Source organism: Toxorhynchites rutilus, chromosome 2 (assembly GCF_029784135.1).
Source record: "Toxorhynchites rutilus septentrionalis strain SRP chromosome 2, ASM2978413v1, whole genome shotgun sequence".
In the NCBI taxonomy this organism is placed as follows: Eukaryota; Metazoa; Arthropoda; class Insecta; order Diptera; family Culicidae; genus Toxorhynchites; species Toxorhynchites rutilus.
This window is the reverse complement of record NC_073745.1, coordinates 178,791,917-178,814,369: the sequence shown is the minus strand read 5'-3', so window position 1 is coordinate 178,814,369 and position 22,453 is coordinate 178,791,917. Positions and strand designations below refer to the sequence as shown.

The window sequence follows — 22,453 nt, the reverse complement described above, 5'->3', positions numbered from 1 at the left end:
TGAAGCCTCCCGACGAACTCTGGATACGCTTCCTCGAACATTGTTAGTATTCGAGGGCGACCGCTCATGTCCGTCTCCAAAGCAGTGCAGATGTAATAAGCGCGGATCACGAATTCGTTCATTTCGTGTGTCCACATGATCTGTCGCCTAGTGGTACCCACAAGTGTGGACGACTGTTGTCTGGCAATCGCAACACGCCTCGTAGGCGCAGTGTTTCTTGGATGATGTCGATGGCTGCTGTTTCCGTGTGGCGATAGCCCTTCGAGTTGAACCCGGCTAGTGGCCCGCTCTTGCACCTCACCCTCCAGCCGCTGGCCGCTCGCTCTTACGCCCGTTCTAGGACCAGCTCCAGTTCAGGGACCCTCCTCGGGTGATCGCATTCTAAGTATTCTTCGTGAACGTAGCTCCATTTTCTGGGTGTATCTCCTTTGCCCGGGAGACAGCGAGTTGGCAAGGTATATTAGAGTCCCACCTTGCCAGAGGAACCTTCCCCGGGAGAGATATAGCGCTCTAACTCGCTCACACCCCTTCACTTAGCCACTTTCGACATCCGTTCTCGGAGTCAAGACCAGGTGTGTTTATCCAGTTCACGCACGATCTAAAAATATCGTATGATCTTCGTGGAGGCGTGAGATAGGAACATTTGAGACCAACAGGTAGGCTCCTACCCTAGTGTTAATCTTCATTTGAGAACCATGAGAATTTAAGAATTTGAGAAACATAAGAAAGAAAGATTTTTTTTATTATTTTTCTAAAAAATGTTTCTTTTTTTTTAATTTTTATTTTAGCGCAATATACTAAATTGAGATCACTACTGTCAACAAATGGACCGTTTGAAGCTAGCGATTGACCAGAAACGTTAAAAACTGACTAACAGAAGAGGTTTTGTGTTCCATCAGGACAGCGCAAGATCACAGATTTCCGAGAGCTTGATTGGGATGTTTTTATGCTATATCCTATATAGTCCTTATATAGTCCGGACCCGGCACCAACCGATTACCACCTTTTCCTCGCATTGCAAAATTTCCAGAGTGATAAGAAATTGGGACGAAGAGAAGATTGTAAAAATATATTGCTTGAGTTTAACGCCTATAAGGACCATGACTATGATAGAGACATTATGAAGCTACCTTTAGAATGGCAACAAATTTTGCAACAAAACGGTACATATTTGACCCAAATCGAACAATCCGAAGCATATTGAAAATAGTTTTGAATTTCACCTAAAAATAATGAATTACTTTTTCCCCAACCTAATGATTAGTTCACAAGAAAACGTTTCGCAAGCTTTTGCTATTTAGTTTGTTGGTTAAAGTAATACTTAGAGATAGAAATAATGTTAACTTTGTCGTTTTCTGATCTTAATCGGATCTCATGAACGAAATTTCCAGAAGAGAAAAACGCACGTTCATAATTCACTGATGTTTGGCGTACAGTACAAAAAGCATCGAATACCATTGTCATGTATTTCTCTGATGCCCTTTGTTAATATTTTTGATTGCTGCAATCGTCATTCAATTTTCAAGTTCAAGTTTTATACATAACGTTTATCCTTCCAAGGCTACAGGTAGCTGCTTCGAAATTTCTGATGGTTTTCCGATAGCTGTTCTAACAAAAATTGCAATCCGACGTCAGCTTCATAAAAGGTGCAGTTCTTCCGTCATAGGAGTTTAACCCTTTCCCGTACAATATCGAGTCTCACTCGTGGGTACTTGAATAACATATGGCGCTAGAACGCTCAGCAGGCTATTGAAATCACTTGATGTGTGACGTATTAAACTATACGGGAAGGGGTTAACAGCGACGAGAACTGGTTCGAGGGCATCAACCAATTCCTTTATCACTGTATGTTCTTCATAACTGAAGCTTATCCTGCGTCTCGTCTTCAGATCAAGCAGCTCTGAAGCTGTAGCTCTGAGGTTCTAGAATCGGGGCAACACTGCAACACTGTGTTTTTTTCAATCTTATTTTGATTCTCGAGTAATATTTCGAAGCGGCATAAAGGCAAACATAATTTATGGTGTAAAAAATAAATTACCGAAATTACCGTCAATCAATTGTAAAATTACCGGTAATTCGGTAATGAAAAATGACCCTGTATGATCGGTAAAACCGGTAACTGTAAAACCGGTTAACAATCCCTAATCACAACAGAGGGAAAATCATAGCGTCTTCCCAAAGTAGTATCGAATGGTGTAAGGCCGATTAAAAGGTAGTTTAGCTCCTAGCTCCTTGCCTTAAAACAGACTGTTGGCTGGACAGAAATTGGAGACAAATTATAAGAATTTTATACCTCATTCGAATGCCAGCGCGCCCAAGAAAACTGCAAAATAAAAAAATAAGGTTGAAGTTCCCTAAAAGATCCCCGTTCTTCGTTCCTCCAACCATGAAATAGTAAATAATGGGCATTCCAATAGGGACGCTTCAAAAGTAGACCGATAGGGACAGCAAACGACACCATACGATCCAACAACGTGTCGAGATTATTAAAATTCGGAGTCAATGTCCTCAACTTTGAGAGCGCTACGTCCAATTTATGGTCGTCATAATCGTCCTGCCAGATCAACAATTGAGCATCTAGTGGAAAAATTTGAATCCACAGGCACAGTACAAAATGTTCCCGTGCCAGTGAGACAAAGAAGTGCCCGTAGTGTCGAGAATATTGCTGCCGCTAGCGCATCAAGACCCAAATCAGTCTCTCACAGGTCGTTTTCAAGCGTTGGGCATCTCTGTGACGTCTTTGTGGCAAATTTTGCTAAAACCAGATCAAATTGCCTTGAACCTTACCAGATCAAATTGACGCAAGAACTGAAGCCGCTTGACCACCCGAAGCGTCGTAAGTTCGTGAATTAAGCTGAGCAACAACTTGAAAATGATCCGGATTTTCATCGGAAAACCATCTTCAACGATGAGGCTCATTTCTGGCTGAATGGTTTCGTCAATAAGCAAAATATGCGTTATTGGTCAGGCAGCAATCCACATGTAGTCCATGAGTCACCATTGCATCCCGAAAAAATACGGTTTGGTGCGGTTTATGGTTCGGCGGCGTCATTGTGCCGTACTTTTTCCGCGATGATCAAGACCGGCACGTTACTATAAATGGGAATCACTACCACTCAATGATAACCGAATATTTTTGGCCCGAATTGGATGATATGGACTTGGACAATATGTGGTTTCAACAGGACAGCGCCACAAGCCACACAGCGAAATAACCAATCGATTTATTGAAAACCAAGTTTGGTGAGCGTGTTATCTCACGAAATGGCCCAGTCAATTGGCCGCCTCGGCCTGTGGGGCTACGTCAAGCCTATGGTTTATGCCAACAAGCTAGCGACGATTGATGAACTTTGTACGAATATCGAACGTTAAATTGGAGCAGTTTCGGCCGATTTATGCTTGAAACCCGTCGTATATTGGGTTCAGCATCTGGGCTTCTGCAAGCGTGCCCGTGATGGTCATGCAAAAGAAGTCGAGTTCCATACATAATGACATATATTTTCACGTGAATAGAGAATTTCATTGATATCCAAAACCGTTTTTGTTTTATTTAAAAAAATTGTAGCGCTCTTATTGAAAAACCCGATATATCAGAAGAAGCGCAAGAACTCTGAAGAGAACAATACTTATTATCGGAAATCCCATTTATATTCAACTAACATTCGTAATACCCTCGTTAGTCAAACGCCACAAGAATATAACTAAATTTTTATTGCAGGCTAGCTATTGCCAGCAAGTATTAGTTACGGATAATTTCCGGTACACACATTTTTAAAACTTACCTTCTTATCTCCTGTATCATATCGAAAAATTGGGCTTTACTTTTGCGTCGTCGTCTTTGTTCGTCTTCCTTCTAGGCCAAATTATATTAGATATTGATTCACAAATAATTAAAGAATATTACAATTACCCTTTTTATGCTTTTCTGGAACAAACTAGTAATTTGTCCTTGCCGTATGCTATGAACTAGTTCTTTCGCGGCATGATGTGGGGAAACAAGTTCAGCGCAATTTATGAATCGATATAACTTTTGACTGAAAAACATAATATTTCTGCTTCTCCATATCGTGTTACTCGGTTGATGCCGTAGAATCGGTAGAGTATATTTATAAAACAAGTGTTCAAAAAGTAATATTACTAAACCCAATATCATTCCCAAACCAAGCAAAATGAAAACTCCTGCAACCGCCGCTACTCCAAGCGGTCTAGGCTGAACAATTTCACGGTCCATTTTGTAGCAAGACAATCCTCCATACCATTTTTCCGTCAATATATCCAAATAACCGTCACTCGAATATTTAGAGATTAGAGCGGAAATCGTTTCTTTCAACGGAAACCTGGAACAGAAACAACAAATGAGCTACTTACAAATTGAATCTTAATGCAATATGAAAAGAAATTTAAAATAATGACAAGCTTCCATTCACATGGATTTATAGGGTACTAACCCCTTACTCATCCCAATTGCATAGGCATTATCCACATAGGTATCACCAACTCTTTGAAAAGAACAGCCCTGATCGGTGGCCCGATAATAATCCAAGATTGGAGAATCCGCCATCAGCAAATCGATAGTACCGTTCCTGTGTAGACGAAACAAAATTATGTATTGAGACATAAATTTAAAAACAGTAAAAACGAAATATACGGATCTCTAGGTTGAACGATGCAGTTTTTACAAAATTGCCAACTTATCATCCAATATCTTGCCTTTTCATGCACTCTTGCTCGTATACATTGGAGACTAGAAAATCTTTACGTCGAATTGAAACCTGACCATGCATTATTGACAACGCTCAAACTGAACAATTCCAAAATTGAAAATGGATTGAACGATCGATCCAAGGCGTCTACAGACTAAGACTACATGCACCTCTTAAACCAGAATTCGGATATGCTAGAAATAGTGTCAAGTATTGGATTATTTAATGGTTTACATGGTTTGATTACAGCTGGATTCGGAACTAAAATAGCTACGATGTAATCTTGGAAGTAAGTATTTCTCCAAGGAGTAGCTTCCTACTACGAAAAGAAGATAATTCAGGTAGAGTCAACGGAAGGGTACTCGCCACAGCAAAATGGTGTGGTGGTACGTTTCAACCGCACCATTGTCGAAAAGATGAGAGCAATGCTGTTGGAATCGAATACATTAAAATATCTCTGGGGAGAAGTGATCCTGAAACTGAAAATACAGTGTATGTTATCAATAAAAGCCCAACAGATACGATAAGAGATAACTAAATGTCTGCGGAGCGTTGGAATGAAGAGAAACCAGACGTCGCTAAGCTGAGAGTGTGCGGGTGTTGAGTTCTCCTAGGTACCCAAGCAAAAAAAAGGTATACTGGATCGAACGAACGAAAGTGCGTTTGGCTCGCACCACCATAGTATGGTGTCTGGGATCAGTAATCGCGAAAAATGATCCCCGATATCTTCGATGATTCAAAGAAGCAATATTTCCACCCGAAGCGATGGCGTCGATTCTGGATTGATTATTCCGGAGGAGTTACCATCAATTCCCAAGCGAGGGGAGGAAATTGAGAAGCAGCAGAGAATTGTGAATACGATTTGAGACGTCCATGATTATGCGGCTTCAGTGTAGAAATGGAAGAAGTCAACGAGGAAGTCGCAACAGTACTCTCACCACAATGAGGAAGGAACAAACCTAGTGCTGAGGTTTCGAAGTCTAGTGGTGTAGGATGCATGAAACCAGGTTGGCTCTCCGGATATATTCCGTTTAGAACACTTTCTGCTGGTGTAAAATTCCTACAGGTTACCTAATGTTACATGGTGTGGATGACCATCCAACGAGCAATCCTAGACGAGTTGATGGTGACATAACATAACATAACATAACATAACATAACATAACATAACATAACATAACATAACATAACATAACATAACATAACATAACATAACATAACATAACATAACATAACATAACATAACATAACATAACATAACATAACATAACATAACATAACATAACATAACATAACATAACATAACATAACATAACATAACATAACATAACATAACATAACATAACATAACATAACATAACATAACATAACATAACATAACATAACATAACATAACATAACATAACATAACATAACATAACATAACATAACATAACATAACATAACATAACATAACATAACATAACATAACATAACATAACATAACATAACATAACATAACATAACATAACATAACATAACATAACATAACATAACATAACATAACATAACATAACATAACATAACATAACATAACATAACATAACATAACATAACATAACATAACATAACATAACATAACATAACATAACATAACATAACATAACATAACATAACATAACATAACATAACATAACATAACATAACATAACATAACATAACATATGATTGAGGGGAATATAATGCAAAGTTTAAAGCCTCTTAAAAACAAGGAGGGATACGCAGACTTACTTTAATCTTTCAATTCCTTCTTGAATACTCATAAGTTGGTATTTTTTCATGTGCTCCCATAGAATCGCATCGTTACGCTGTATGTAAGATTCTGCTGCGGTGGCATATGGTGCTCCAACTCGATGCTTCAAAAGCTGAAAAAAAGAATAGGTGAGTGTGATATGGAAAACAATACACATTGAAAAGTACCGGTCCACTGTAGCTTCCTGCTTCGTTATGAAAGAAAAGACCTGCTATCAATGCAGCTATGTTAGCTGTGTATGAGGCAATGAATATGACGCTGAATCCTCCCCAAACATTAATCAGAAATTTATTGGGCCAGGATTTTGGAGCCTTGAATGCAACTAAGTGTCCACATAGTAGCCCCCACATCACCCATAGAGCTGCAAAGAAACTGGGCTGTATCATTGTTATCAAACAAAAATACAATATTTCTACCTGACGATATACTAAAGTTTTTGCTCCGCTGTCTACCCCACGGATTCAACCCGAATGGACTTAACCACTCATATATGGCAACAGCAATAGCCGTTATGTTTAATGATGTAAAAATGGCAATCCATAGTTCCGGTGAAAATGGCAAGAGGAATACGAAAAGTGGGACATCAGGAACCGATTGTGGTGCAGCGAGCAGGGAAACTCCTCCGTGAAAAAACGGTACTGTAAAATCTATTATCTCCGCCCGTTCTCTAAAACGATAGTATGAAGAAATGTAATTGTTTTAAAAATTACCCAAATAATGCAAGGTATGACAATAGTGTAAAGGGACCGGAGCTCTGCATGCTGTTTTCTTCAAGTTAATCAAAGCAAAAAACAAAAAAAGAGGTCACCGATTTCCTTTCAAAATTTCCTGTATAAGAATCAATAAGAAAAAAAAACTATTGGTGTAGTGTGAAAAATCAAATAAAAATTTTCTTCAACCCAGTTTCATTACGTCATTGCCGAAATGTGTTCTTGAATATTGTGATTTGAGTAAGCTGAACGTCACCAAAAAAATTATGGTTGAACAAGGAAGAATTCGTCACACGTTTGGCAAGCAATTTGTAACTGTGGGCTGAAATTTCGCTGATGATTTCGTAACGACTTGAATCGTGCAAATTTATCAGAAAGAGTGCCCTCTGACGAGGTTGCTGCCTTTTCTGGAGCAGCATTTTCTGGTCCGACCTCTCCGTATTCAAATTAGAGGGGTCCAATAGCTGGCCAATATCACTGAGTTAGGGCCGTTTCAGGAAAACTGGTCAATTGTCAATTTGAAGAAATGTACTAAATGCTAAATGCTTCGTTAAAGTTTTTCAATGAAATTATAATAACTTTAGAACACTTTATGCCAAAAATAGATATAATTTCATGTAATTCAAACATAATACAAAGACTTTCAGACTTAATTTTCGCGGTGGATTAATTTCAATAGATCATTTCTTTCTGACAGCGCTCCAAAAAAAAAATATGATTAATTTCATGCAGAAACGATGCCTGATTTGTATTATGATCTACTATGAGGAATTTTTTATATATAATTTCATTGAATACCAATTGTAACATAATTACATGAAGAAGTGTGTAATAATGTCTCTGAAATGCAGAAACATAATCGGCAATGCGTGTCGTCGTGTACGTGAAAAGCCCTTTTTTTGCACTCCCGACTGTGCGAAGATCTACCAACGCATAGTCGAGATGTCTAATGATAAACAAGCATTGATTGTATCGCTCACTAACGAATTGAAAACCGCTGTAGCGGGTGCCGTAACTGCAGAAATGTCCGATGTTCGATCTGAATTTAAACAAATAACAACAGCTATTGAAAATTCCCAGGAATTCCTCTCTGCAAAATTTGACACTATTGCTGAAGATTTTCATAAACTAAAATTAGAAAATGAAGATCTAAAGCTTGAAATACTAAATTTAAAAAAATCTCAGTCAGCATTAACAGAAACGGTTCATAAACTGGAATTAAATTCAGACAAAACAAACAGAGTAATGAATGAAAAAAACGCTATATTCATGGGTATTCCTGTTACACACGATGAAGATACAAAACAATTAATCGACAAAACAATTGAATCATTGGGAATACAATTGAAATCAGAATCGATAGTATCAGTATCCAGACTAAATTCAAAAATGACAAATAACACACTGGTACCAATCAAAGTAGTTTTCAAGGACGTAGCAGATAAAGAAACAGTACTCGACAAGAAGAAACAAAAAGGTAAACTGCTATCAACATCAGTTGACCCGTCGTTACTGTTAAATGGTAGGCCAACCTCGGTATCTATTCGCGATGAGCTGACTCCGTTTGGTTTTGAGTTACTCAAGGAATTGCGTGAATCTCAGGAAATATTAAAAATTAAATATGTCTGGCCCGGCAGACATGGTACAATCTTAGTAAAGAAGGGGGATGGCGATAGACCGGAAATTATAAGAAACAGAGACGATCTTAGCAAATTAATAACACGATACTTGAACTTGACGAAAACACCGTCACCAAAAAGAAAACGAACAGACAACAACGCTCTCTAATTTTCTTCGACTAAAACGATTGATTGATAAAATTTTCTTGGACAATCACTACATCAATGACAATCACTACATCAATGACTCATACAGACGCTACAAATTTTTCCCACCTCGACGTAAATGACTTCAACATTAGTTATAAAAATATTGACGGTGACTATCTCAAAATACTTCAATGGAATGTTCGTGGCATAAATGACCTAAATAAATTTGACAGTATAAATTTGTTTCTAAATCAGTGTGAAGTGTCCATAGATGTAATAGTGATTGGTGAGACCTGGCTTAAAGCCGAATTTTGTTGCCTTTATAACATTGTGGGATACAGAGCAATTTTTTCTTGCAGGGATGTATCCGCTGGAGGCCTAGCTGTTTTTATAAAAGATTCCATCAAACATAAAATTATTGACAACCAAAACTTTGATGGATTTCACTATATACAAATAGAAGTTTCAATAAATACTCAATTTTTCGATGTTTTAACTGTGTATCGTCCACCCTCGTTTGACTTTAATAAATTTTATGACTTCTTAGAGAATAGACTAAATTCGTCAAAACAAAGACCATTTTTTATTGTAGGTGATATAAATGTTCCTGTGAATCTGTCTAATAATAATACTGTGTTACGTTATAGCAACCTCCTTCAATCATTAGGTTTCTTGTGTTCAAATACATTCACTACACGTACAGCAAGTAATAACATCTTAGACCATGTTGTGTGTAAAATTATAGACGCGCCGAACATTCGCAACGATACTGTGTTTTCCGATCTCAGTGACCATTCACTGATAGTGTCGTCATTCAAAATGCATGGTCCCAAAGCGAAAACTAAATTGAATAAGACAATAATTGATCACAATAAATTGAACGCATGCTTCTCTAATTTCTTAAATACAGTGACTTGCGGAGAAAATGTCGACGAGTGTCTTGCTAATATCTCGTCGACATACAACTCGATGCTATTGGAATGTTCCAGAACCATCTCGGTAGAGGTCAATACTAAGGGTAATTATTGCCCTTGGATGACCTACGATCTATGGAAATTGACAAAAATCAAAAATCGATATTTAAAGAAATTAAAAAGACGGCCTAGCGACTCCCATCTACGAGAATTGCTAAATCACGTATCGAAGAAGACACAGGTTGAAAAATGGAAGAGTAAAAAAGTATATTTCGAACAAATGTTGAACAGTACGAACCAATCCAATATGTGGAAAAAATTAAATTCTATTCTAGGACGTTCCAAAGAAAAACCCCAAACTAGACTAATTCATAATGGTAGGGAATTTGAAAGCGACAACGAAATATGCAACATTTTTAACAACTATTTTTCGAACATTGGAACTCAGTTGTCCAGCGCAATCCCTAAAAATAATGACAATATTTCTCTTATGAATTCCCAACCCGTCCGAAATACGATACTTTTGTTTCCCTCAACCCAAGCTGAGGTGCTGCTGACTATAAGTGAGTTGAATAGCAAGAAGAGTTGCGGTCCTGATAACATTCCAGTAAGTGTCATAAAAGGGAATTCAGCCGCATTCTCAATTATTTGTTCAGATATATTCAATAAAATGCTGTCTACGGGAATTTATCCAAGGTGCCTGAAAGTAGCTAGAGTTGTGCCAATTTTTAAGTCTGGTGATTCTACGAATCCGAGCAATTACAGACCCATTTCAACACTATCTGTAGTAAATAAAATAATTGAAAAATTGCTTGTGAAGAGATTTCTTGAATTCCTGAATAAAAACAATGTTTTTTACAAGCTTCAATATGGATTCAGGCGTGGGTGTAGCACTACAACTGGTGATATAAATGTCGCATCGATGTAATAGTGGTGTAATAAAACAATTGAGAATATACATTCTGTCAAATATACACAAGAAATTCGTGTTTTTAAGGAAAATTGTTTATTTTTCGTCTAATTGTATATTATTCAAAATAGGCCCCTTCAGAAGCAATACACTTTTTCCAAAGGATTATCAAGTCATCGAAACACTTTGTATAGCTGTAATCAAGAATTATCACGCAGCGAATTCGTTCTTATGTCTCCATTGCTACCAAAAGAGTTCGATTTGAATTTCGGAAATAGGAAAAGTAACGCGGGGCCATATCTGTAGAGTACGGTGCTTGTTCAATCACATTCGTGCCAGTTTTGGTCAAAAATTCGTTCACAGTGAGCTGGTGCAAAATCCAAGTATTATCCTTACACATATCTGGCCGTTTGCGATGAATTTTCACAACACCTAGACAATACGGCTAGCTCTCTCAAATAATGATTTCCGAGCACCATTCCTTTTATTTTGTCGATGTTTTCATAAGTTGAAGAGATGGATGATTGTACTTGACTGGGCAAATAGTTTATCTCTTACCGATCGTTTTTGAATGCATTGGCGGCTAGCTCAGAGGCTATCATTGTCCTCAGGGTCGGCTCTTCACCAAACAAAGCGGACTCACGATACTAGATTTAGCAATGGATTCCAAAGGTAATGAGAAGAGAAAGGTAAGTATTTTATTTATATATATTTTTTTCAGGTGTTAGTATACGATGCGGCAGAGTAGGATTCGTTGGGGCCCTTAGATCGAGGAAAGGAAAAAGGTATGGTTTTTTTTTGTGGCTACTCACGCACGATGCTCGTAAACGGAAGTCAACCTTCTCGATTCTAGCTACGGTGAGCGGTCGCCAGGATCAACCAGTCTATAGCGTTCCGTTGACTTGTGGAGCAACGATGACAATAGGACACGTTGACCACTGGCACTTTCCAATTCTATGCGTTCTCCGTCGGACCAAGGCGAGGAGGGTCGAACTTTGCTCGACCGTTACGATTCCCGGGAATGCGATGTGTACCACCCTTATTTTCTCTCGCATGGAACTTTTCAAGAAAATTTCTTTAAAAGTATCGACTCCGTATCAACGTATCAACTATCTTCGACGGTCCGGTAGCCAAAAAAAACATGATCCTCCCATACTTTCCTTGTCGACTCCTGTCTTTCATTCCAAAGCTCGTTTTCCTTTCATCTCTCTTCTCGTAGTTCTTTTCCTCTTTCTTTCATTCTCCGGGCCGGAAATTCGCCGACCAGATGACGGTTTTTAGTACTATTTTTGGTTAGTTTCGCAGGTATGATTGTAACAGCATGCATCGTCGTACAGGTAGGTATGGATAATTATTGGGTAAGTATTGGTTCATATTTATTAACCCTTTCCCGTACAACATCGAGTCTCATTTGTGGTGTACTTGCAAAACATAGGCACTAGAACACTCAGCAGGCTAGTGAAATCACTTGATGTGTGACGTATTAAATAATACGGGAAGGGGTTAATTCTTTCAGGTTCTTTTCTCATTCCTGTTCATTGAATTCAGCTGGGTTTTTTTTGTTCCGGTTTCGCTAGCGAACCATGACATCATACACCCGTTTTTTCGACATAGTTGAGTCACCAAATTTCTGCAACATTTTCAATTATTATTATTAGGAGGCGATCTGGCGTAGTGGTAACATCCATACCTCTCTCGCTGAAGGTCACGAGTTCAATTCTCGCTCCCGTCATTGTTTCAAAAATAGAACTAAAAAGTGACCAGCCAAAAGTGTTGAAAGTCACTATAATACAAAAAAAAATATTAGTCGAAATGGCAAGGTTGCCAATTATTGACATGTAAATCAGCCGATCGTTTTGAATTTTTCATTTATAATACTTATGAATTTTGAAGTGGTCTTATGGAAACTGAACAGCTGAAATTATCATATTTAAGCACAATAAATAAACAAACAACTCCTTTGTTTTATTCTAAGCATTCAACAATGTATGAATGTACTGTTTGTGTTGCAACGAAATAGAATCAGGGTGGTCTTATAAAAGTTGGACAGAGTGTATATTTGACAGAATGTATTACTACTGTTGAACATGTACATTACTTGGATATCGTCAGTGGAGCAAAGGACATATCAGCACTCCCAGTTGCTAGATCGCCTATAATACCATTCCATTCAATTTTAGATCGTTTTAGTTTTTTTATATGTGGTTCAGGTTGTACTCGAGCATTCATAGCTTCCTGCTCAATATCCATAATTCGTAACAACTTAGAACCGCGCTTTAGACTTCTTCCAGATTGAGCTGTGAATAAGATGTAGATGCAAAACAATAGTTGTAAACATTTCAAAATAGTTATCGTGGTATACTGATGGGCGATAGAAACAATTCAAATTACCGTCGAATTTTGAAAACTGAACTCTTTTCTTAGTTTCTTTTTTGGGTGCCGGTGATGAATCAGTCAAGGATGGTATCTTCCGACCAAATAGACCATCATGGACTATGTACAGATGAAATTCGAAGCCGATATCTCGAGCAACTTTTTGCAATAAATCCATCGATAATCCATAACAACATCTTACACTACAACAGTCCAACATTCAGCATAATTGATTATATCTATCGTTCAATGAGTTTACGCTTACCTGTAGAAGTTGTTCGATGATGATTTTTTAATAATTTTATCGGATTCTCCGGGTCTATTGTGCCTGGTTTCAGTTTCAATTTGGTTAAACATTTGTGTTAAATTTTGCCTTCCGGTAACATGGATCTTATAGCATATAAGCCCTCGTAAACATTGTCCGTGCTCTCCTAGCTCGGTTTCCATAACGAAAGGTGGAGCTAACGCAATCACTACACGAAAGACCGATCGTGCTTTTGATGTAAGACCTATGTATGGGAATAAATAAAAAATTGTCAATATTAACTATAGCTACACATCACCAGCCTACGGAATAATAACGAAAGAGGAACTTCTAGTGCCGAGTAAAGAAATTGATTCTTCGCTTAGAAATATTTACATCAGCATCAGTCATGAATTCGGAAAGCAAAAAGGAAATCAGATTACAAATGGTCATCATTTTTTCATACTGAAAATATATCCTTGTATTCTTGTATTGTCAGCTGCCAAACTTGAATTTCATTGTGTTTTGCCGTTTTTTAACATGAATATCATTTGCACCAGAATACGTTCTTCTTTTTAGGCTGAAAACGGCATTCTCTGGGTGTTAGTAGACATATGCCATTCACTGACCAATTCCGCGTTGAATGAATATTCAAATTCAGCCTTGAAAAGCATGTTTTTTGTTAATTTCAATGTGCTTGTTCTGTTGAATAAAGGTCCATCTGCACCTACTCTATTTGTTTTCAATTAATAAACTATAATGTCTCAAAAAATCCGGCGGGTAACGTATTGAACGGATGATTATGGTTTCGTCGGTTTCCCATATTGACGGCATACTACTATGGGTTATTTCGAGAGTCGCATCGATATCTGCAGTCACATGGAATTTTTCGAGACGAGAGGCTGATCTCATTGTCACTGTTGTTATCTTTTTTCTTGATCATACATTTTATTTCAATAGAACCTAGACTAAAACAGAATGAATACTTGTGGTTTTCAACTTGAAACACTAGTCACTTAGAATTTGGAATCATAAAAATGGGTGGGTTATAACTATGATAAAACCGCAAGGTTGACGTAACTATGATAAAACCGCAAGGTTGGAATCATAAAAATGGGTGGGTTATAACTATGATAAAACCGCAAGGTTGACGTGGAACTACCTTAGCTTAGCAATCATTTGTTTGTATTGATTAAGTTTTTGATTGAATGAAACTATTTCCGAATTCAACTGAATTCAATTTAATTGCTGTGTGAGTAAAAAGACAGAATAAATGCCATGTAAGGTCAATTCATACATTGTGATAGATTATGTTCTCCGCTACAAATAAATTTAATGACAGTCCTTTTACGATTGGTATGATTCCTAGGACAAAATATATGAACGGAAGAATTATCAAACGATTATTTTATTTTACATTTCCCTCTGAAGTTTGCATCTCTCAAGTTTACGTACTTCTCGAACCGCTAATTTGCTGGATTTGATGAGCTTCAGACACTCAGTTTCGATTTTGATACGTACGTCGAACGTATATTGTTCAATCAAGAGGCGTTATCGTAGCAAATGGTTATAAACATTTTGCCTAATCATCAAATGGTAGGCGTAGAAATTCAGTGAGTAGAGTATATGAAGGCATATCCTTCAATTCAATCTTGAATAACCGAGCCAAAGCGTTGTATTCGTAGCCGCTTTTGTAATCCGTGTTATGAGAACGCTTTTTGCAGAACAAAACATACATGTGCAGAAGTATCCCCGGCTTGCATGAATCAATATCTTCAACTTCTACTTTTTATACTACAGATGCTTTAAACTTGAATGTTCATTCGCCTCTAGTGTCTGCACGATTTTCCCAGGTTCCCAGGTTCTGTACAAAGGCAAGCGAGTATAAAAGTGCTCGCATTTTGCATTTGAAGCCGATTTCCCCGGACACCTTGCCAATTTCCACACGCTCCATGGATTTGAAGTCTGTGTTAAGGAAACACATTTCAGTCGGAACAAAAATACCCCCGACTTTCATGTATTTGCAATGCCGATTTCTCCAACACTGCTTGGTTTTGAAGTCTGTGTTAGGGAACATATTTCGGTGAGAACAAAAGTTCCCCTACTTCCATGTATTTGCAATGCCGATTTCCCAAAGGCTGCTTGGTTTTGATAGCTGTGCTAGGGAAACAGTAAATCGGGCCAATCAAAACAAGGCAGTTAGGACGTTTAGATAACGCTTAACATTTTACAATTATTCAAATGTTTATCTAATGAAAAATAACATTTTATTAACTGCGATAGATGCGTAGAAATATTCCCTATCGATTGATGCAAACATCTTCCCGATCCAGTAAGAAATGTTTGAGTTATATGCATTCGAAATCTTGCATTTTTTCCTGCATGTTCTGTGTTTAGGTTTTCATTTTACCCCCTATATATTCCGGTTAGACGTAGTTCCACGTCAAAATCAACACAATCTCTGTAGGTTATTGATAGCAAACATGTTCTTTATTACTCTTCCCCACTGCGCAAGCAGCGAGTATATATAAAAAAATACCTGATTTATTTCGCATGTTGTTCACTTGTTTTACTACCATCACTGTTTGTGCTTCAAATAAAAAATGTTGAATAAATTTCCCATCTAATGATATACAGCAGGGGTGGCCAAACTTTTGACCACTACGGGCGAATAATTTGTCAATTCTTAGGCCGCAATCTACCAACGTTGACTATATCAAGAAGTCAATAGAAAATGAATGAAGTACTAGACACTCCAAGTACCTGTACTGGCGCGCAAAATCATAACTCTATGTCACAAACTGTTCGTGTCTCTGTAATTTTGAAATTTATACTTTAAAATAAAAAAAAATGTAATCAATTGAAAATACTCCAGATTTTTTTCAGCTTCATTCAGTTTATTATAGATGACTACCTACCTATAGTTTATTATAGATGACTCAGCCTCCTCAAAACAAAATATTAAGTCTGTAAGACCGAGACTGTGAGAGGATTGATTGAAGGAAACACATAGGTCATATTAATAAATATTCAAAGAAAAATCATTTTATAAAATAAAAATTACTATCGGTTACTAAATAATTGATAAGTACAGGTCGGACTCGATTATCCGGGATTCGATTATCCGAAATTTTAGACTCGATTATCCGGAGTATTTTATTTCTGATTTTTCTTTTTTTTAGATTGAAAATTTTGAATAATTTGTATAATAATTCCATATTGGATAATCAATATGGGCTTGACTAACTTGACTAGTAGAATACAGTTATTTATTAAAAATGTAAATCCAAAATAGCCGCCTCCACAAAATGGCCCCATATATATTTTCTTTACAACCACATCAATATGGATATCAAATGAAAGGGCTTGACTAGTAGAACACAGTTATTTATGAAAAATGCAAATCCAAGATGGCGGCCGCTACAAAATGGCGGATTACATATTTTTACAGAACCCCATCAATATGGATATCAAATGAAAGGGATTGACTAGTAGAACACAGTTATTTATGAAAAATGCAAATCCAAAATAGCCACATATTGTTTTTTAAAGCCCCATCAATATGAGTATCAAATGAAAGTGCTCGACTGCTAGAACACAGTAGATCATGAAAAATCCAAATCCAAAATGGTCTTAGTTCCCAAATAAACAATTACGTTTCAATGGTATCATTCAGCTTCACCTGTTTGTATGTATGTTGGAGTGTTGTAGGGTTATCCCAGAAATTAAATCCCCTTCTTCATCACTGATTGATCTGAAATTTGGAACATTCCTTTAATTCTGCTGTCATTATAAAACTACCAATTCTATGATCTTGAAAAATTCAATTTGGCCGCCGCTAAAAAATGGCTGAATGGCTTGACTTGAAGAATACACTACACTATGAACAACATAAATTCTAAAAGATCGCCGCCACAAAATGGTCGATTATGTATTTTTTGCAATCCTCTCAGTATTGGTATCAAATGAATTGATTTTACTAATAGAATATGGTTTTATTGTAGAGAAGTATACTTATAATACAGATAATTTACTAAAGACTAGAAAATAAAATAAGTAAAAAAAAATTTGGAAAAATAATGTACTAAGAGCTAGAAAATAATTAGACAAGTAGCAGTTAGTAGTTATTACATCCGTTCCTTCATTAATCTAGGGCAATTATGAGACTAAAATAAAATCGTGGGGTATATAATGAAACAACTAACTGTGGATAATGGAAATCTAACGTTTATTAATTACCTAATTTTCTTCGGAATATTTTCATGATGTACTATATTATTAGTCAAATCATTTCATTTGATACCGATATTGAGGGGATTTAAAAAATACATCTTCTGTAGGAACATTGTACCTGTTCCGTACTTTAAGAGTACTTACTCCAATTTTCGGTCGTAATAACCGTTCCAACCGGCAGGCTGCGCTTACTTTAATGATCAAATTTGAGTTTACATTTTCGCTGTTGGATGTACCCGTGTCAATGAGATGCCACCCCGCACGAAGTACCGAAAATATCGCAACCGCAAGTAGTGAATCCATCCGAAATGACCCAAATCAGTCAATTGCACGGCGTTTTCAAGAATTGGGCATCTTCCAAACTTCATTATGGCGCATTCTGCGAAAATAGCTTCATCCTTACAAAATCAAATTGAACTGAAGCCACTTGCCCATATGAAGCGCCGAAACTTCTCCGATTGGGCTCTGGCGAATCTTAAAGAGAATGATTATGAATGATGACAAGCAAAATAGGCGTTATTGGTCAGATGCAAACACACATGTGCTTCAAGAAACACCACTGCATCCACAAAAAATACTATTTGAACATGTGATTTTGATGAGGAGTGATTGGACCGTAATGGTTGATTCGATCCCTATAACTATCACATCGACCAAATTTTCGTATGTTGTAAATTGATAGAGTCTTATCGAATCGAGTTATTTCTCGAACGTCGGCGAATCGCATATTCTGAAACATTGCTTAAATGTTTCCAAAAGCATCAGGAATGCTACAAGCATCAATATTCGAAAATCAATAAAAACAAAATTGTGTTTGTGTTCGGAAGTTCCCAGCATTTTCAATTGGTCTTTTAAAAAATGATAAGCCTGAAGAAAACATTGTTTAAATTGATCCTAGAGAAATTTTTTTGCTTTATTACAAGATATGGTAGAACAACTGGATGTGTTAATATTAAATAACTAACCATCGGAATGAAAATATTAAAACAGAAATTTGAATAAGAAATATTTACTCTTTCAACTAATATCCCTGGTATATAGTATAACAGCCATTCCATGCCAAAACGATCCTCTAGTCCAAATCTATGAAAACAACAAAAAAAACAATTATAAATTACGTAGTCATAACGATGTTTCGTGATCGTTGATGACTCACATCGTCGAGGCAACTGAACACCCATCAGAATAAAAGGTCTAGTATTGAAAGAAACGCTGATGTAAGCGCAGTATTTCCGAAAGAACAAATGTATCTTTGACAATATACATGATACAACAATCATGATAAATAAACATTCTCGTTATTCTCTGTTAAAACTTTATCACCTCCATTTCCCGTGGCGAATGGCGAATCATTATAGTAGATGTCCGAAAAAGAACCTGAAACTATTAAAAACCAGAGCAGAGTAAAGCTATAGAAACTGTTATCTAAGGCTATTATGCAAAGAAATCAATAGATAAACCTCTAATCACATAGTGTTTCTCTGATTTTCGTGAAAAGGGGTATTTTGGTCCTTATCGCAAAATATCAGACCCGTATTTTTTTTTTCATTAGGGCGCCTTTTTCATTTTGGGGTGGTCCGAAAAATCATTTTTCCCTTTTTTTCCAAAACTGCCTTTTTTCATAAAATTCATAACTTTTACTTCTAATAAACCTACTAATAATTACTTTACATAACTAATAAACTGAATTAAATGAACGACATATCAAATTAAAGCCAATGAGCTAACTTCAATGACTTTCTGCAAGCAATCAGTATCTGAAGCTTCTTTGAAAAAGCATTACATATGCAAAAAAAATATATATTCAGCATTAGAAAATTTGAAAGGGTCATTCTTGAAAAAAAGGGAAAAACATATTTTTCGGGCCTAAATTTTGCGTTAAGGAACATAACTACCACTTTTCACGAAAATCTAAGAACCACTATATCGGTTAGGCATAAAATGGCTGAAATATGAGCTAAAAAATGTGGTGGCTTCCAAAATAAAGCAGGAAATCTTGTTTTTTTATCCCATTTGTTTATTAGCAATTCAGCTGTAATAGAGCCGAATTTATCCGTATACATTTTTATCTTAAGATAACTATTGTTGTATATTACACTGTAGCCAAGAGTATTCCTATCCGTCGATAAACATTTGTTTTTTATCTATCACACAGTAGCTGTTTAGGCCTAAGAGTATTCCAATTCTATCGATACACAACACATGCCGCCTTTTTCGGTGTAAGAATATTCCTATTGTTCGAATGTTCACAGTTGAACTGTTCACAGCAGGGCTGTTGATATGAGGCATCCATTGTTGTGTTAATCATAGTGCAAATTACCGATGCAGCAGATCGTAATGTGAGCGGCAAGGGGCTGAAATTACCGTCACATGATGATTGTTGCGTGGACATAGTAGCTAGAATAACACCAAAGATGGGTAGTTGGGGGCCCTGAGTTATGAGCTAATTATCGTTAACTTAGTAGCAGACACGCAACCAATTAGGCTAAGAAGACCACTAAGAAATTTTGTTGTTTCAAGTCACTTGCGCAGCAGATTAAAAAGGCATGCAAAGACTGCCCCACAAAATATGGACGCAGTTAGAAATCGCAGCCACTCTGCGATCTTCCATATTTAAAGGGTGTGTCACATCAAATTGCATCACGGAAAAAACGCTGTAGAAATTTAATTTTTAGGAATTATATCTTCAGCTTTCGCTTATAATCAGATAAGAGTGTATAGATCACGTTGGCCATGCTTCACTGTCAATTTTTCGTAAATTTGGAAAAATGTCGTCGAACGAAAAAGAGCGTCGTGAATTAATCCTGCGCACTCATTTCGAGAATCCGGAGTTGTCACATCGGGACATCGGTAAGATGCTGGGAATCGTCCAATCCACGGTCAGCAGAGTACTAAAACGATACTTCGAGAACCTAACCATCGACCGGAAGGTGAAGAACGGCAAAAATGGATGCTCCGTCAGTGGAAAAGATCTCAAGCGCGTAGTTAAGCAGTTTGGACGTGATCCGAGAAGTTCGGTCCGGGATGTCGCCAATAAGCTGAATTTGTCAAGTTCATTCGTCCAGCGGACCAAGCAGCGGGAGGGCCTGCGTACATACAAGGTTCAGAAGGCTCCTAACCGCGACGACTGTACACCGAAATGCTGACGAAGCCGCATTGCCTGGTAATAGACGACGAAACCTACGTCAAAGCGGACTTTCGTCAGCTGCCGGGCCTGTTGTTCTTCTCCGCAGAGGACAAATTCAGCGTTCCGGAGGAGATTCGCAAGCAGAAACTATCCAAGTTTGCCAAAAAGTACATGGTGTGGCAAGCGATCTGCTCTTGTGGAAAGCGGAGCGCCCCCTTCGTGATGACCGGCACGGTAAACGGGCAGGTTTACCTTAAGGAGTGCCTACAGAAGCGCTTACTACCACTATTGAAGCAGCACGAGGGCCCGACCATCTTCTGGCCGGATCTCGCTTCGTGCCACTATTCAAAGGACGTGTTGGAGTGGTACGAAGCCAACGGGGTCACCTTCGTGCCAAAGGAAATGAACCCGCCCAACGCGCCGGAGCTTCGCCCAATAGAGAAATATTGAGCGATTATGAAGCAGGCCCTCCGGAAGAACCCAAAAGTTGTCAAATCGGAGGCGGACTTCAAGAGAAAATGGATTTCTGTTAAAAAAAAAAACTACAACCTGACGTTGTACAGAACCTTATGGACGGGGTAAAGAGGAAGGTGCGAGCATACGGGCTTGGGCTCGAAGTATGAAAAAAAAGAAAATGCCAAAAGTTGTTTAATAGTTTTTATTTTACTGTCTAAAATTTTCAAAAGGAACGGTCTACTGGGCGAATTTCTACAGCGTTTTTTCCGTGATGCAATTTGATGTGACACACCCTTTAGTTGATTTTTTTTTGTTTATTTTTATCTCTTTATCTTTGAGGTTTATTTGGATACATTTTAATACTTCATCTTGTGAATACTGAATATACGCCGTTCCTAACCTAGTACACAACCGTTGTTATGAACTGCTATAATACTTAAACTGGTCTCCCGTGTTAACATACCCGCATAGTTACTCGATCTTTCGAAAAGCTGCTTGTATTCCAGCTGACCCCTCATTAGTAACCTGAATGGAGTCAATATGAGCCGTGCAATAGCGATGAATTTATTTCGCTTCAGGGCGATTGTCCTGGAGTAACCATCATCGACTACCTTGCTATGAAAGCCGGTACCAACTAATGGCCAATCAAGCTACATATTCGAAGGGATCTGAACCGCACCTTATTTATACATTAAGTCAAATATATACAGGGAATTGAAAATTTTAAATCTTCCCGCTGAACATTTTCTTTTTTTTAAATTGGTACTACTGTCAGTGTCCTAATGTCAATTTTGAGCGTGATCTTTTATTTGATTTGTTTATAGCGTCATCAGGAACAAGTTGCTTGGTAATTTTTTATGTGGAAAATTCTATTGGTCAAAGATATTGTGTGAAATTTTATGTTGCAAACGAAGATGTGTTGAAGAACGAGATCGTTCATCATATTTTGGTTGATGTTTTGGGGATGAGAAAAGTCGCAGCACAACTAGTGCCAAAAAAAAACTCAAGTTTCTTCGAAATGCAGCGCATAATTACTAGCGACGAGACATGAGTGTGACTTTTTCATAATTCCGAAACTTGAATTACCACTTCGTGAGACCCGTTTTAACAGCATTGAAAACATGAAAACTAATTCACTGCGTGAAGGCAATTCCCGAATACAGCTATAAAGAGTGATTTTATGACTGGATTGTTCGTTGTGAAAAGTGTATTGTATCAGAAG

General features: G+C 37.4%; 1 protein-coding gene across 5 annotated transcripts in view; it reads right to left on the bottom strand.

Annotated features, from left to right (window-relative positions):
* The window catches only part of LOC129769999 (uncharacterized), a 64,307-nt gene that overhangs the window by 9,769 nt on the left and 32,085 nt on the right, over positions 1 to 22,453 (bottom strand). For 4 of the 5 annotated variants that reach the window (XM_055772568.1, XM_055772567.1, XM_055772569.1 and 1 more), the window contains 9 exons: positions 13,437 to 13,680; positions 13,190 to 13,374; positions 12,897 to 13,095; positions 6,912 to 7,162; positions 6,663 to 6,856; positions 6,474 to 6,607; positions 4,449 to 4,583; positions 3,911 to 4,337; positions 3,783 to 3,853 (listed from right to left, as the gene is read on the bottom strand). In XM_055772568.1, the coding sequence (XP_055628543.1) occupies positions 3,783 to 3,853; positions 3,911 to 4,337; positions 4,449 to 4,583; positions 6,474 to 6,607; positions 6,663 to 6,856; positions 6,912 to 7,162; positions 12,897 to 13,095; positions 13,190 to 13,374; positions 13,437 to 13,680 (1,840 nt within the window). The remainder of the gene's footprint in view (positions 1 to 3,782; positions 3,854 to 3,910; positions 4,338 to 4,448; positions 4,584 to 6,473; positions 6,608 to 6,662; positions 6,857 to 6,911; positions 7,163 to 12,896; positions 13,096 to 13,189; positions 13,375 to 13,436; positions 13,681 to 22,453) is intronic. The other variant, XM_055772571.1, reaches the window with a different exon arrangement.